Source organism: Phaseolus vulgaris, chromosome 10 (assembly GCF_000499845.2).
Source record: "Phaseolus vulgaris cultivar G19833 chromosome 10, P. vulgaris v2.0, whole genome shotgun sequence".
NCBI classification, from domain to species: Eukaryota; Viridiplantae; Streptophyta; class Magnoliopsida; order Fabales; family Fabaceae; genus Phaseolus; species Phaseolus vulgaris.
In genome coordinates, this window is record NC_023750.2 from 7,848,052 (window position 1) to 7,866,009 (window position 17,958).

The following is a 17,958-nucleotide window of genomic DNA, read 5'->3' on the forward strand; positions in this document are numbered from 1 at the left end:
GATTTGAGACTTGGAAGTGACGAACGTCAAATCATTTTGCTAGTTTTTAAAGTAAAGAATTAATGTCTCTAAAGGTGTACGTGTCTGCTATTCAACTTGTTCTGTTGAGACACTATATCGTAGTTCGACTTTTGCTTATTTTTCTGAAAGAAATTCTCTTTTGCTTTCTAAACTTTTTTATAAGCATCTCTAATTTGTATTAAAAAAAATTAGAAAACATATGAATGCACCTTAAGATATTTTATAAGCCCTCAAAACTGTTAACTACCCTCCATGGGCATGAGTCGAGTAGTTAAAAAAAAAAACACTAAGAACTAGTTAATCTTCATTTGAGGCAAGATTTACTATTAGGATCACTACAAAAAAACCTAAAATTGCTGATAAAAAAAAATAGTTACCTAAGAGTTTCTTTGGTTAAGAGAAGGACATGAATTGCATTGGTTAAACTCATGATAGACGGACGCAAAAGAAAAGTTGTGTGGATTGGTCCGACATGTATCACACGTTAAGAGAAAGTGGAAGAGAAAAAAAAAATTGCATCGACTAATTTTTGTTAATAAATTATATTTATCATGTAATTTTAGTTAATAAATTAAATAAAAGTAGAGAAATGTTACCTAGTCGACACTATGGACACCGCTAGGCATGCGTCGGCTTGACTAACGCAAGTTCTGTGTCAGATTTTAGTGTCGTTTTACATCGGTTTGAGTCAATGCAAAATAATTAATAAATGTCAGATTCATCCTCTCACGCCCAGTTTCCCCCAAAATAAAATAAAAAAACCCCAAATTCAACAACATAACTTTTTCTCTCTGCGCAACTCCCTCCCTCCATCGCTTCCTCTCTTCATCGTCACCACCCTCGATACCAAGTCCAAAGTAATAATTTTTTCTCAAAAGACGGATGTTGAGCCCACAAGGAATAATTATTAAAATCTTAATAGTATTTTTCATTAAGTATAAGAATATGTACAATAATTTGATTTGAAAGATATTGACACAAGTTTGCATGAAAATTAAATGAAAACAAAATAAAAGAGTAAAATAATTCAATTGAGAAAATTGTGAATGAGGTTAATCCTTCTCACTCGTTTGTATTTTCAATGAATAAAAAGGTATAACATTCCATCTTTATTGGTAGCGGCAACTTTTGTAAGCCGAGACAGGGATTTTTTGGGAGAGAAGCAGGTGCGGAGTGCGTTGCGGAGATGGCAGAAACGGAGGGAGAAGCTTCAAAGAAAAAAAAAATTGTGCCAGAAGATAAGGTTAGGAACACATAATCTCAATGATCGTCCCATTGATAATGAGGTCAGAAATTGTAACAGGATATACTGGTTGAAAAATGAGCATGTCAAAGCCATACGAATATGGAGGATGGGAAAGGAAATAGCGTTTTCATTTACAGGAGAGGAGGATGCGGTTATAGGACATCTTTAGGAAATGGAGATGAGCGACAAGGGACCTATTAGAAAGGTGACTACTAGTAGGGTGGAGAACATAATTTCTGATGATGAAGATAATTAGCATGAATATTAGGGGAATAGGGGGATATGCTAAAAACAAATATATGGATGAGCTTATTAAGAAAGAACAAGCAGAAGTGGTGTGCTTACAAGAGACCAAATGAAAGGAGATAGGGAAAGAAATTATCTTTAAGATGTGGGGTTCTAATGAAATTGATTCGGTCAAGATGGGTGTTGTAAATAATGCAGGTAGGGTGATTATGATGTGGAGGAGAAGATGCTTACAAGTGACTACTGCCTTTGCTGGGGAGAATTTATGTATTATTCAAGTGGAGTCGGGGGGGCAACTCAGATTACTATTGCGAATATTTACAGCGTTGGATCGTGTAGAGAAAAGAAAGTTATTTGGGAGGAAGTCTAGGAAACAAGAAGGATGCAAATATCTACGCCCTGGTGCGTGGTAGGTGACTTCAATTCTATCAGGAGGTTAGGTGAGAGGAGAAGCGTGAACATCAATACGAGCTATAGCACGGAGATGAGAAGGTTTAACAATTTCATAGAAAAGATGGAATTGTTAGATATTCCGATGGTGGGGCGAAAGTTTACGTGGTATAGACCGAATGGAGCAACAAAGTGCAGAATTGACCGAATTTTAGTCTTAAGGGAGTGGCTGGAAAGATGGCTATATAGTGTACAAAATGTTCTTGGAAGAGTGGTGTCCGATCATTGTGCTTTTGTGTTAAATACTAGTTCTACAGATTGGGCCCCCAAACCTTTTAGGAGTATAAATGTTTGGCAAAAAAGATGGGAGGTTTAAGGATTTCTTCAGAAGCAAGTGGCAAAGCTATGAGGTACAGGGTAGTGGGATTTATGTCCTCAAGGAAAAGTTTAAGAAGTTGAAAGCAGATCTAAAGGTGTGGAACAGAGATACCTTTAGAAACTTAAATCAGGCAGGGGAGGATATCCAGCGACGTATTCAAGATCTAGATGTCAGGGACGATGAGAGCGAGTTAGATGAGGAAGGGAGGGAGGAGGAAAGGATTTTGTTGGCAGAACAAAGAAGAACCAAGCATAGTCAGGAACTTCTTTTACAGTAGAAGGCCCGTCAAAGATGGTTGAAGCAGGGGGATTTGAACACTAGGTATTTTCACTTAGTAATCAAGTGGAGAAGGGTAAGAAACGAAATTAGTGAGTTGAGAGAAAATGGGTGTTGGCTCGAAGATCAAACGAAGGTAAAAAGGAAGGTAAGGGACTTCTTCAAGGCCAGGTTCAGCATAGGTGATAGGCCACAAGTCAAGCTTGATAATGCATTCTTTAACATAATTTCAAACGAGGATAATGGTATGTTGGTGGAAAGAATTACTGAAGAGGAAGTAAAGAATGCGGTGTGGAATTGTGATAGTTCGAAAAGCCCGTGACCTGACGACTTTAACTTCGGGTTCATCAAGTTTTACTGGGAAGAGATCAAAGTGGATGTTATAAGAGCGGTGAACAATTTTGAGGAGAATGGCAGGTGGCCAAGGGGAACAAATGCTTCTTTTATCTCACTTATACCTAAAGCGGATAATCCCAACTATTAAACGATTTCATACCAATCTCTTTGGTCGGCTGCTTGTACAAAATTGTTGCTAAGATCTTGTCCTTGAGGTTGAAGAGGGTTTTGCACAAGGTCATCGATGTCAGACAGTCTGCATTTCTGACAGGTAGGGGGTTATTGGACAGTGTTTTAGTGGCAAATGAAGTCTTAGAAGAAGTGAAGAGTAGAAAAAGTAGTTGCATCTTCTTCAAGGTAGATTATGAGAAGGCATATGACTCAGTTGATTGAGACTTCATTTATTATATGTTACATAGACTTGGTGTTTGTGGAAAGTGGATTGAATGGGTAAAAGCTTGCTTAGAATCATCCTTGATCTCCGTCCTGGTGAATGGTAGTGCTACTCAGGAGTTCAAACCTAGGAAGGGGTTGAGACAAGGGGATTCTTTAGCACCCTTTCTTTTCTTGATAGTGGCAAAGGGTTTAGCTGGCGTGGTAAGGAAAGAGGTGGAGAAGGAATTACTTCAGATTATGACTGTAGGAGATAAGCAAGTAAAGGTGAATATGCTTCAGTATGCGGATGATACTCTGTTCTTTTGCAAAACGAGTCCACAAAATGCGTTCGTGATCAAAGTCATGCTTAATTGCTTTGAATTGGTATCAAGACTAACGGTTAATTATATGAAGAGTCGTATAGGAGGGGTGGGATGCAATCAGTACTTTATTCAGAGTTGTGCATCTATCTTGAATTGTGAGGTGATGAAAACTCCATTTAAGTATTTGGGGATGCCCATTGGGGGAAACCATAAAAGGAGAAGTTTCTGGGAGGGGGTGGTGGAGAGTGTGAGGAAAATACTAGGAAGATGGAAAGGCAAGATTATCTCAATGTTAGGCCACTTATGTTTGATTAAATCAGTGTTATCTTCATTACTCCTATTTTATTCGTCTTTATACAAAATATCAGTTACGGTGGTTGAGGAGGTGGAGAGACTACAGAGGAATTTCTTATGGGGGTGGGGCTCAGAAGGAAGGAAGGTAGCGTGGGTTTCGTGGAAAACATTTTGCGAAACAAATGAGATGTGAGGGTTAGGAATGTTAGAGCTAAGAAAGTTCAATGTGGCTCTTTTAGGAAAGTAGAGATGGCGGTTGGGCAGTGATGAAAGAGGGTTGTGGAAAAAGGTGTTGAAATTGAAGTACAGAGGATGGAGAAGATTGAGGAATCAAAGGATTAACAGGCCAGAATCCTTATGATGGAGAGCTTTGAAGGAGGTTGGAGGGTTGGAAAGGAAGCTTTGAGGATAACTGCTTTTGGGAGGTTGGGAATGGGAGAGAAATTATGTTGTGGGAGGATAAATGGTTGGGTGGCGAGGCGCTAAAAGATAAGTTTCCGAGACTCTTCTCTATTTGTACTGGCAAGGGCGATAAGTTGTGGCAAGGATGGGAGTGGAATAGTAATCTGCATTGGGTATGAAAGATAGGATAGAGGAGGAGTTTGTATGATTGGGAAAAGTACCAAGAGCTAGAGATGGGAAGGCTGATGGGAAGCAAGAGTATCAACGAGAAAAATAAGGATCGGTGGGTGTGGAAGGTTAGTGAAACACAGAGTATACAGTCAAATCAACATACAATATCCTAAAAGACGAAGAGTAGGGGGAAAGAGGACCTATGTATGAGGGGTTTTGGAGGTTAAAGGCTCAACCATCAACCCACTTGATTGCATGGTGGGTGTTGGAGGAAAAAATAGCAACTAAAGCAAATTCGGTGAAGAAAGGGATATCAGTGGAGAATAGCATCTATAGTATGTCTTGGGAGGAAGAGGAAACAATGTCTCATATTTTTTGTACCTATAGGGTAGATTGGCTTGTGTGGGCAAAATGCTATGAATGGGTGGGGGTGTCATCGATCGCTCATTACGAACCTAAAAAGCACTTCATCCAGTTCAGGTTATCCAAGGAAAGTGAAGTCGTTAATAACATATGGTTATGCATATGGATAGCAGTCGCTGGAGAATTGTGGAAACAAAGGAACAAGAAGATTTTTAGGAATGGAATAATAGATCATAGTGAAATCTTCACGGTGGTTTAGCTGAAGATTTGGCCGTGGGTAACTGCAAAGGTTAGACTAGCTTATTTTTCTTATTCTGATTGGTGTCTCGAACCACTAGTTTGCGTGAGGTTTGTTATTAAAAATTCAGGTTAGTTAAGTGTTTGTTGATGTTCTTGAGGATCTATGTGTGGTTTGAGTTTTTGTATAAGGGTTGAGGTATCCTTGAAATACCTCCATTATTTATTCTTTATTTGTCGGTAAAAAAGAAAACATTCTATCTTTATTGACATTGATGCATATATAAAAATCATTTTCCTTGCGTACAAAGTTTTTAAGATTGTCTCCTAAACATCAATTCCTCGCATATTTATAAAAACTTCTTATCATTACGAACAAATTTTATAAAGCAATTAACATTTCAAATCTATTTCTAACATTCATATATGTTAAGCATTATCATTTAGGTTAGATACTCATAAGTAGTTTCCATTCAAATCTAAGGATCAAAATCATGAATTAAGTTTCAAGATTTGAGAATAAAATCATAATACCAATCATCAATCAAGCTTTGGATGAATCATCACAACATATCTTTATTGAATGTATCATTGCCCAAAGGGTGTGGGCTATGTGTTTCAGATGGATTGGGATTGAGTTCGTTCAACATAACGATTTAAGGTGTCACTTTGAGAACTTCGTCTTGCCACATGCTTCATCCAAATAGAATATGGTCTCGAAATGTATGTGGACGGAGGTTTTGTGGTGTATTTGGGAGCGGAGGAATCATATTATATTTAGGCAAGTGGTGGTAGACACAGAAGAGATCTTTCAAATGGCACAACTTAAGTTATGAATCTGTTTGAAATACAGACTAGGAACCTGAATCCTATTCAATGTAATAAAATTTACATGTAAGGGGAATGATTGTACAAGAACCAGTAAGAAGGATGAATTAGAGGAGCTAAATTCAATAACCCAGATTCATAGGTATATGGAACTTGTGGCATATGCATGTGCATGTATTGCAGCCTAAGTGGTGTTTTGTGGGTTTAATTCTAAATATGTTATGAAGAACCAATAAGAAGGATGAAGAAGATGAGCTGAGTGTAAGGGATTTTGAAGCAGCCTCTGCAATGAATTGTAGGTGTTGAAGTGGAGTCTTGAGGTTGTAACGCAGCTTTGTTTGGTGGAGCTGACGTTGTGTAGGTTTAATTTGGGTTATGTTGTGCAAAAGGATTTTGTATCAGGGACTTAGAGAACAGTTGAGTAGTGGATGCAGTAATGCTCATAACATTGTCAAGCATGTGGACAAGCAGTGGGGTCATGCAGAGGGTTAAAGAGTGTTCTGTCATGGGTGAAAGCAATGCAGTTGCAGTAGATCTAAAGGGTTATGTAAGATATTCCAGTTGGTACGTCTCATGAAGTTTCATCTGGACTAATCCATAGCTCTACCAGTTACATTATAAGGGTAGCTTGGATTGGAATTGAATGGGCTCTAAATCTACACAAATTTACTGTGATGATTGGACAAGCTGGGTTGGGAAGTTACCTTAAAGGCAATGTAGAAAATCAAGTTAATATCATGTTCTGTATGATATACCAATTTACTTCTATAGATTTTCTTTGGTCAACACTTAGCTGCATAATTCTGCAGTAACCATTTCTGCAACTGGTGTAGAATTAATTCTACAACTATAGCAAATTTGAAGAAGGTCTAGAAATGATAAGGCAATCTCAAGCTACGTTCTGGTTCAAATCATGTTCATATTTGTTTTTGGGAATGTTGTTTTATGTAACATGGTTTGGATGGCTTATGTATAAGGGTTAGGACACCCCTGACAAAAAAAAATCATCAATCAAGAACACAATATTATAAATAAATATCAACTCAATACATAAGAGTTTGAACAAATTATTCTGAATCCCAAAAGAAAGAATTAGCCACTCATGGCGGCCATTACAAGCATTGAAAACAAGAAAATAAGATCCAGAGCGTTTCTCCTTGACGACTGTCTCCTTTAGGGTTTCTTTCCTTTGGTTCCTCCTCTGGGTCACCCTGTTATCTCTGCTTTATGCCTTTATTTAACCTAATTGGCCTTGGGCTAAGTGACATCATTGTTCATAATATATTCATATGCTTCATGTTTCCTTAAATTCTTAAAAATAACACAAAATTGAGAATAAATCGTTCTTATTCATCTCATAATCCTAATTTAGAGGTTGAATTATAAATGTATTATTAATTTAAGTCCATAAGTGTCCATTTTTTTGTATGAAATATTACTGAATTATGACACTTATATCTTTGTCGATCCCTCCCTCCGATTCGCCGCTTCATCTCTTCGCAACATGTTCTCCTCTCTTGCAACTTCCATCTTTCTCTTCTCATGATCTCACAACAATGAATGAACAATTTATTTATTTATTTTTAATTTCACCTCCCTTTATTGTCTTTGGAAAAGCTTTGACAAAGCTCCCTCTAAAGTTTACACGTACTTTGGTTTTGGATTACTGAAAGGTAAATTTAAATTGAAGTTCCAGTTTGGATTGTTGAATGATCTATGTTGGTTTATGGTTGGAGGTTGGTTGAACTTTTTTATGGTTGCTCGTAGTAGTACTTTTGGTGTTCGTCTTCTTCCTACAATTGCGTCCACATTTCCTTCTTTCTAAGCCAAGAAGCAAGAATAATGGATAATTAAGAATTGTCAAAACACCCAAAAAAAAATTGTATCATTCGAGATTCTCCTTCCTCATTGCTAAGACCTCACCCTCTGGAATTCCCATTTTTAATATTTTTATTTAACCCATTTTATTTTAATTGTACAATTAATTAATTATATAAGGTTATCTAATTCATAAATTTATTCTCACTCGCTGGAAGAGTGTCATGTGACCACCGCAATTTTTTTCCCCAAATATGTGTCGGCCTAGCCCACGCAAAGTTTTTCCTCATTACTTTTGCATCGGCTTGATCCATGCAAATTGTGTCAGTTATACGTTGGCTTGGCCCACTCATATTGCGTTAGTTGTACGTGGACTTAGCCCTCACAAATTGCACCCTCTAATTAGCAAACAAAAAATTCACGTTGCTTTCATGACTTTTTCGTCCACTGTTTGGCCCACACATGACTAACACTTTATTGTCGATGTAAGTATAGTTTTTTTCTTGTAGTGGATAGAGTATCTTTTTTTCTTTATAATGATTGAAAATTGTACTCACTATGAGTAACTAAATCAGTAATCATTATTTTAAATGAGTGACTAAATTAATGATCAAATATTCGGTAAAAGAAGTTTCAATTACTAAAACAATAAATTTTATTTAGTTTTTATGTTATTAATGTAAGTTGTTGTTACCATCAAGAAAGATAAAGAGTTTGAGCTTGAGGAAGAGAGGAAAATCCTCACAAAGAAAAGAGAATAGAGGATTTAGAGAGTTTAGGTTCCCACTTTTGACTTGTCAAAGACTTTCTTTTATCGGTATTAAGTAATTAATAATTAAAGTGCAATACTTGGAGTTTTTCAATCCTTTTACAAAAAGAATGTTATCCAAGTCCAAACCCAAAAATTAGGTTACACAAAATATTTGTTAAAATTTAAATCAACTTTAGATGACCCTTACATTTGAGTGCTCATACATCTCATTTCATCAACAAACAATAAAACCCTAAACCTTTATCAAATTATCCAAATTTTGGAAAACAACCTCCTTTATAAAAGCTTCCTACAAATTCAGAAACAAACTTCAATGGTAGTGGCATCGCTACTTTCTCTGCAAAATGTTTCAGCGGTTGTTATTTTATCTCATAATTTTTACCATTTAAAAAAAACAGAATAGAACCTGGTTACATATAAGTGTTTGCGAAAAAAGAAACTTTGGGTTGGAATGTAGGAAAAGAAAACCTTGATTAGTGGTTATGCTCTCATGTGATTTTCACGTAGTTGATTTTCTTCCTTCTTTTTGTATGTTTAATAAACTTGTTTTTATAGTAGTCGACTCTCCATTTTTCTTAATGCTTCCATTTTCTATGGTTGTTGTTGCTTTTGGTGCTTAGAAAACTTGTTGATACTTCTACAATCGTTAATTTCATGCATACAAGTTTGTTAAGTTTAACTCATTACGACAATTCTCATATCATATTTTATCTTGTGTACTATAATATTGTGGAATTCAAATGTTGTAAGTAATATAACTAATTATAATGTATATATATATATAATGTATTATTGTCTAAAAATTACATTTTTAAGGAAGCTATTAAGTTGTAATCAGTATTTGAAAGGACTAATCATATGTAACTTATTTGTACTTGTTAACTATTTACATTGATAACTTTCTATAACTAAACAATACTTTATCTAAACTTATCAAGAGGTTCATGCATACTATTTTATGATTTTCGCAAGTGATTTTGGTGGTCGCTAAAAGAGGTTTTTTTTAGTGGATATAGAACATATGGTGTTGGAGATCCCACATCGACTAGAGATTAGAGCCTTTCATTGTATATAAGTGGGTGCAAACCTCAACCCTATGAGCCGGTTTTATGGGGTTGAGTTAGGCTTAAAGTCCACTTCGTAATATGGTATCAGAGCCATTTCGAGTCTATCCTAGTGAGTGTTTGTGTTAGGCCTATCGTGCCACCCGCTATCGGGCCGCTATAGGACCACCCATAATATATAGTCCCGCTATCGGGCCGCTATAGGACCACCCATAATATATAGTCCCACGCACGAGCTTCTATCTATCACTCTCGGCGTGAGGGGGGGTGTGTTGGAGATCCCACATCGACTAGAGATGAGAGCCTTTCATAGTATATAAGTGGGTGCAAACCTCAACCCTATGAGCTGGTTTTATGGGGTTGAGTTAGGCTTAAAGTCCACTTCTTAATATATGGTGTCATGGATTTTAGGGAAAGAAAACAATGTACACATTCATCTACTTACAATCATGTTCCTTATTTGGATCAAGTATATACATGTCATTTGCATTCGATGTTATAGTTTGGGTACCTAACATTTATCTAATTTTTATTTACAAAATTGATCATATTTTTAAAAACTTGTATATTTTTTTTACTTGTTTCGAGTTGGATCTCAAGATCATATTGGAGAGGAACTTGAATCATAATTGATTGAAGAAATGTAGAAAATATTGAGAAAATTATTTTTGTTAATTTCTAACTCTAATTAATTTCAATGATTGGAACTTGTATTTTAGTATACATTAGAGTATTTAACTTCATCATTTGAATATAAATATTTTATACATTCTGCTTAGTTAAAAGGATTAGATTTTAAAGTTATGTTATGTGATATAAATGTATAACAAGATTTAAAAATATTATAGGAATTGAATAAGTTAATAACCAAAATTTAAAAAATATTATACATGTGGTATAAATGTACAAGTACATTTTAAACCAATTTGAAAATGTTGTCTAACACATAATTTTATAAATTAAGATGTATGTTCGTAATACATAAAATGTTGTCTGATATTTAATATTTTGCCACATTAGAATATTGTTGTCTAAAAGATAGACAACATGTAAACAAGTGTTGTCTTTATAACATTTTACAAAATGTTGTCTAAATAATGGGCAACACTTAAAATATGTTTCCTAATATTGAATTATTTTACCTCATCCAGAAGGTGATGTCTAAAAGATAGACAACATGTAAAGAAGTGTTGTCTTCACAAAATGTTGTCTAAATAATGGGGAAACACTTAAAATGTGTTGCCTAAGCATTATGAATAAAAATGTTGCCTAAATTTTTCCTCAAATTATTTGCCTAATGTACCAAAAACTTGGTTACACTTCAACCGGTACAAGTTAGGTCCACCCACTTTGATGACCAACCACTTATTTGAAGTTCACCCACAATGTAAGTTTAATTATTTCATATTTCTTTTCATGTACCAGGTGTGTTGTATTAATTTTAATTGTTTTCATTATTTTTCACAAGTACTTTCAATTGATTGTTAACTCTAATCATTATGTTAAATGGGACAAAAATAAATTCTTAATCCTGTAATTGTTTCATCTCTAGTTTTCAAACATTCTTTAGTCCTACTTTGAGTTATCAACCATTCTTTGTTCCTATTTGACATATTTTTCTTAAACAATCTTACTTTATAATTTTTTCATGACATATCTATGATACATTTTACCTCACTATTGTTTGTGTTGCTAACTCTTTAAAATATTTTCTTTAGAAATGAAATTGTAAACTACACAATTGATTTGTTAGTGTTGTATTTGAACTTGAAATTACAATTCATATTAGGTTTGAATATGGAAATTAGAATTGAAATTGATATTGGATTTGGATATGAAATTACAATTTACGTTGGGATTTGAATGATATCGGGTTTGGAGTTGTAATTGATATAGGTAGGTTTGAATGATATTAGTGTCAATTTTTTTTTATTTGTTTCGTGTTTAGTTTACACTAAAATTATTTCTTGTGATAAAATTAAATAAATATATAAACCAAAGAAGTAATTTAGTCTTTATAATATTTAAACCAATTTGGTTTTGTGTAGTTATCTATGAAAAAGTAGTGTACCTGAGTGAAGAGATGGGGCCCAGGCACGGTCGGTTGACGTGGTGTAATTGCTGACGTGTTGATCTTCTTCTCCTCTGGTCGATTGTCCTTTCTTGCTGTCTCCTTTGGTCGGTCGTCCCTTCGTGCTATCCACTTCGGTCGGGCGGGGGAGGGTACCTGCGAAGGCACTCCGACGCTCAAGTAAGTATGAGATTCTAAGCGCAGTTTCGTAAGTGAATGAAAACGTACCTTTCTCTGGCTTGAGCACAGTATTTATAGGATTGCCTAATGGGCTTTCTATCCCTTGGGCTCAGGGTGGTTATGGATATGTCTTGTCAGTCGTGCTCCGGAATACCCGGGGAACATATCTTCTCTAAACGCATATTCCTTATTCTTCGGAGGTGTATCTTAACCACCTTAGCTTGTCACATAAATGCCCTTATATTTATTGTGTATACGGCCGGTCGGAACGTGCGTTCGTTTCCATTTATTGTGTATAAGGCCGGTCGGCCACGTGCGTTCGTCCGGTGCCTACCAGTACACTTGCCCCCCAGGCTCGAGGTGAATAAAAGCCGAAGAGTCGTAATAATTGTTGTGCCTTTCGAGTTGTCAGACATTAAATTTAACGGAATGACGGGACGTTCGCATTAGCGAAGAATATTTTCGGTTTAGGCATCGGACAAGCGGACTGCCTGCATGGAGCACCCCTGGAGGACGACCAGTACGACAGAAAATAATAGTTGATGGAAAGCTGGTGTCGGTCAACCCCGATGATAATTTAAATGAGGAGGCCGAGGGGGAGACCCCTGGCCCACAGCCTGACGCCTCTTTTGAAGAGTTAATGAACAATGTGGCATAGAAAATTGCTGGACCCGACATGTGGGCAATGCACACTTGCATAAATAATTCTGATTACATTAAAGTAATAAGATAATTCTGATGCCGGACGAGGCATAAATAATTCTGATTACATTAAAGTAATAAGATAATTCTGATGCCGAACGAGGCATAAATAATTCTGATTACATTAAAGTAATAACATAATTCTGATGCCGAACGAGGCATAAATAAGTGAATAATTCTGATGCCGAACGTGGCATAAAAAAGTCTGATTACGTTAAGGTAATAATTCAGATGCCGAACGAGGCATAAGATTGAGTAAATAATTCTGATGCCGAACGTGGCATAATAATTCTGATTACGTTAAGGTAATAATTCAGATGCCGAACAAGGCATAAGATTGAGTAAATAATTCTGATGCCGAACGTGGCATAAATAATTCTGATTACGTTAAGGTAATAATTCAGATGCCGAACGAGGCCTCAGATTGAGTAAATAATTCTGATGCCGAACGTGGCATAAATAATTCTGATTACGTTAAGGTAATAATTCAGATGCCGAACGAGGCATAAGATTGAGTAAATAATTCTGATGCCGAACGTGGCATAAATAATTCTGATTACGTTGAGGTAATAATTCAGATACCAAACGAGGCATCAGATTGAGTAAATAATTCTGATGCCGAACGTGGCATAAATAATTCTGATTACGTTGAGGTAATAATTCAGATACCGAACGAGGCATCAGATTGAGTAAATAATTCTGATGCCGAACGTGGCATAAATAATTCTGATTACGTTAAGGTAATAATTCAGATGCCGAACGAGGCATAAGATTGAGTAAATAATTCTGATGCCGAACGTGGCATAAATAATTCTGATTACGTTAAGGTAATAATTCAGATGCCGAACGAGGCATATATAATTCTGACTACGTTAAAAGTAATAATTCTGATGCCGAACGAGGCATATATAATTCTGACTACGTTAAAAGTAATAATTCTGATGCCGAGCGAGGCATATATAAATCCGATAAATTCTGATGCCGAACGAGGCATAAATGATTATTATTACGTTAAAGTAATAATTCGGATGCCGAACGAGGCATATATAATTCTGACTACGTTAAAAGTAATAATTCTGATGCCGAGCGAGGCATATATAAATCCGATAAATTCTGATGCCGAACGAGGCATAAATAATTATTATTACGTTAAAGTAATAATTCGGATAGTTCGATCGTCCAACCGATCATTCGTCCGGCTAAATCTGGCTTAGTGAGGATCTTTACAATAGGGTAATTTGTCCGAACAATAATCCGATGATTCTGAAAATACATACGCATTCGTCGGGCGGTAATGATGAGGGCCATGGCTACCTTTTCGATCGTCTGGTATCGGATTTCGGCGCCATGAAGGGCGCGGCTGACGAAGTAAACCGGCCGTTCTTCAAAATTAATTTCTTGCACTAAGACTGAGCTGACGGCTTCGTGTGAAACGGCGAGGTAGACTATGATGGGTTCTCGTGCGTCCGGTTTCTGGATTACCGGCGGGGTTGATAAAAAAGTTTTCAAATCGAGGAAAATTTCCTCACATTCGGTCGACCACTCGAAGCGGGATGCTTTTTTCAGTAGTCGGACGATTGGCCTCGTTCGTTCGGCGAGTTTAGGAACAAATCTGGATAGTGCGGTGAGTCGGCCGATAAGTCTCTGAATTTCCTGAATGGAGTTGGGACTTCGCATTTCGGAGATAGCTCTGCACTTCTCGGGGTTAGCTTCTATGCCTCTATGAGTTAGCATAAAACCTAAGAACTTCCCCCCCTCGACGCCGAACGCACACTTGTCCGGATTGAGTCGCATCTGGTGTTGACGGAGGGCCTGAAAAACTTCTTTTAGGTCGGCAATATGTTGTTTGCATGAGTCGGACTTGACGACGATGTCATCGACATAGACTTCAACATTCCTACCAATCATGTCGTGGAATACGTGGTCCATTAGTCTTTGATAAGTGGCTCCGGCATTTTTGAGTCCGAAGGGCATCACTTCATAGTAGAAATTGCCGGAATCAGTCATGAAGGCCGTCTTCTTCCGGTCGGCCGGGTGCATTTGGATTTGATTATAGCCAGAGTAGGCATCAAGGAAGCTGAGGATGTGATGCCCGGCTGCACCGTCGACGAGACGATCAATGGTAGGCAGAGGATACGAGTCTTTTGGGCAAGCTTTATTGAGGTCTGTGTAGTCAACACACATACGCCATTTTCCGTTCGCTTTCTTCACCATAACCACGTTGGCTAGCCATGTGGTGTAATGGGCCTTCCGAATGAATCCAGCCTGTAACAATTTGTCGGCTTCCTCACGTGCGGCTTGACGTCGTTCCTCGCCTATATGTCTTTTCTTTTGAGCTATTGGCTTAGCTTCTCTATACAGTGATAATCGGTGAGTGATAACCTGTGGGTCTACGCCAGGCATATCAACGGCCGTCCAGGCGAAAAGATCGGCATTTTTAACAAGTGTCGTCCCGATGGCTATTCGGTCGTCCGGTTTCAGCGAAGTACCGATGTGCGTAGTGTGGCGATCATCGCGAAGCGGGAATGGATGCAAGTCTTCTCCTGCTTCCATACGGGGATCGTCCATGCGAGGGTCGAGGTCAACAAGGGCTATCATTTGACGACGAGACATGTGTCGTCCGAAACGCCGTGTGGGGGAACGTCCTCGTTTTTGCGGGACTCGGTCGTCCGTATTGGTTGTATAGAGTCGTCGAGTTGGCTCACTTTTCAAACTTGCTACATAGCATTCCCTAGCGGTTTTTTGATCGACATGGATGGTTGCAATGTCGTTAGTGGCCGAAGGGAATTTCATGGCTAAGTGTGGGGTGGAGACAATGGCTTTTAATCTGTTGATAGACGGCCGGCCGAGCAGGATGTTGTAAGAAGTCTGGGCATTAACCAGCAGATATCGTACGTTTATTGTTTTGTGGAGACCATCTTCCTCACCGAAGGTTGTATACAAGTCTATATACCCCTTAGTGTCGACCCGTTCACCTGAGAACCCTACAATTTGTTCGTTATAGGGTTGAATTTCTGATTCTGGACTGCGCATTTTTTTGAAGATTTCCCAGTATAATATGTCGACTGAGCTACCTTGGTCGACCAAGGTCTTGGCAATTGCGAACTTGTCAATTTCGACAGTGATTACCATAGGGTCGTCCTGGGCTGGATCTATAGCTGTAAAGTCGTCGTCAGTGAAGGTGATCGGAGGTATGTGTGGACGCCTCCTTATGGTAGCATGAGCGGATTGGATGTCTCGGAGATGTTTCTTTCGGGCGGAATTTGAGCACCCGCCACCGGCAAAGCCTCCAGCTATATAATTAACTTCGTGGTTCGGTTCGCCCAAGTTAACGGGTCCAGCAATTATGTTGATGACTTCGCGGACTCGTTGGCGAGGTCGGGCGTTTCGGTCGGGACTTTTGCTACGGGCGCGTGTACGCCGAACGGGGCTTTCGCTGCGTTTTCGCGAAGTCTGGCTACGGTCAGTGTGGCGTTTGTAATCGTTACGGTACGACCGGTCGACACCACGGGAAGGACGGTCAGTATTCCGTGGTGGGGATCTTGAACTCCTTGTCCTCTTGACGAACTGCCGTAAATGGCCAGCTTGGATGAGTTCTTCAATTTTATCCTTCAAAGCTTGACATCCTTCGGTCGTGTGACCGAAATTCTGATGGTATTGACAACGCTTAGCAGTATCTGCATTCGGTGGTGTTTGATACTGCTTCAATGTCGGGATTAGGTCCGTTTGTAGTGCTTCATCTAGGGCTCGTCCCCTCGGCACAGTTAAAGGGGTGTAACTGTTAAACCTGGGGATTCGGCCTCCCCTATTCGGTCGGACCTCAGAGTGGTTCGGACGGTTCGTTCGGTTTCGACTTCTCTTTCCTTACTTTGAGTTTGGTCTTTAAGGGCTCCGAAGCCGATAGCTTTGAACCGTTGATGATAATCAATGTGTTCTTCGATTTGCATGAATTTGGTTGCTCGAGTTCGGAGGTCCTCCATGTCTTGAGGTGGTTTCTTGATGAGACTTTTAGTGAAACGGCTCGGTCGGATGGCCGAGACCAAATGGTGCAATGCAACCTCTTGTTTGAGCCCTCGGATGTTCATGCATGCTTTGTTGAACCTATCTAGAAAGGTTCTAAGAGATTCACCTTTTTCTTGTTGTACCGCTAGGAGAGACATGGAGGACATGTGATGCGGTCGGCTAGTGGCATATTGAGTGGAGAATTTTGCGGCTAGGATGTCAAAATCGTTAATGGAGTTTGGAGGCAGCTCTGTGAACCAGGTAAGAGGTTCTCCCTGGAGCGACGTGGGAAATACTTTACACCACACATTGTTATCTGTGGTATACAAAGTCATTTGCGTCTTGTAGACATTTAAGTGTTCGTCCGGGTCGGTCGAGCCGTCATAGAGTTTAATGACGAGGCCTCTCCATTTGTCAGGAAGTGGAGTGGTGATAATTTCGTCTGTAAAAGGATGACCCCTTTTATTTGACTTTCTTTCGACTGTTTCAGCTCTGGAAGCAGGATTGGTATTGGCAGGTGTAGGTATGCGAGAGGCGGTTCGGTCGGCCATATGGGATTGGCCTTCTCGTTCGGGATTATCGACCTGTTGTTGGAGTCGTGCATTCTGCTCTCTTAATAAGGCGATTTCTTCTTCTTGGCGGCGTCTATCTTCTTCTTGGAGGCGTCTATCTTCTTCATGTTGACGATGGTCTTCCATCCCCTTTTGTCGCAGTTCCTCCATCTGAGCTTAGAGGATTTGGATCATAGTCATCTGTTCTGCCATAGCGTCGTTGTTGTTTCTTGTCGCAACCATTATAGCTTCAAAAATTGAAGATTTGCCTCGGCCCCACGGTGGGCGCCAATTGTACCTGAGTGAAGAGATGGGGCCCAGGCACGGTCGGTTGACGTGGTGTAATTGCTGACGTGTTGATCTTCTTCTCCTCTGGTCGATTGTCCTTTCTTGCTGTCTCCTTTGGTCGGTCGTCCCTTCGTGCTATCCACTTCGGTCGGGCGGGGGAGGGTACCTGCGAAGGCACTCCGACGCTCAAGTAAGTATGAGATTCTAAGCGCAGTTTCGTAAGTGAATGAAAACGTACCTTTCTCTGGCTTGAGCACAGTATTTATAGGATTGCCTAATGGGCTTTCTATCCCTTGGGCTCAGGGTGGTTATGGATATGTCTTGTCAGTCGTGCTCCGGAATACCCGGGGAACATATCTTCTCTAAACGCATATTCCTTATTCTTCGGAGGTGTATCTTAACCACCTTAGCTTGTCACATAAATGCCCTTATATTTATTGTGTATACGGCCGGTCGGAACGTGCGTTCGTTTCCATTTATTGTGTATAAGACCGGTCGGCCACGTGCGTTCGTCCGGTGCCTACCAGTACAAGTAGATTTAGTCTAAAAAAATGTTAAAAAACTAAATTTGGACTCATTTAGTTTAATAATTTTTTAAAAATTTCTAGTGATATTATGCCACT

General features: G+C 38.8%; 1 protein-coding gene across 1 annotated transcript; it reads right to left on the reverse strand.

The window, feature by feature from the left end:
- Nucleotides 1–6,250: 6,250 nt before the first annotated feature.
- LOC137813679 (uncharacterized) lies at nt 6,251–17,218 on the reverse strand. The gene is made up of 3 exons (XM_068616060.1): nt 16,282–17,218; nt 14,489–16,171; nt 6,251–6,387 (listed from the first exon to the last, which is right to left on the reverse strand). Exons 1-3 carry the CDS (start codon nt 17,216–17,218, stop codon nt 6,251–6,253), a joined length of 2,757 nt encoding a protein of 918 aa, XP_068472161.1.
- Nucleotides 17,219–17,958: the final 740 nt, after the last annotated feature.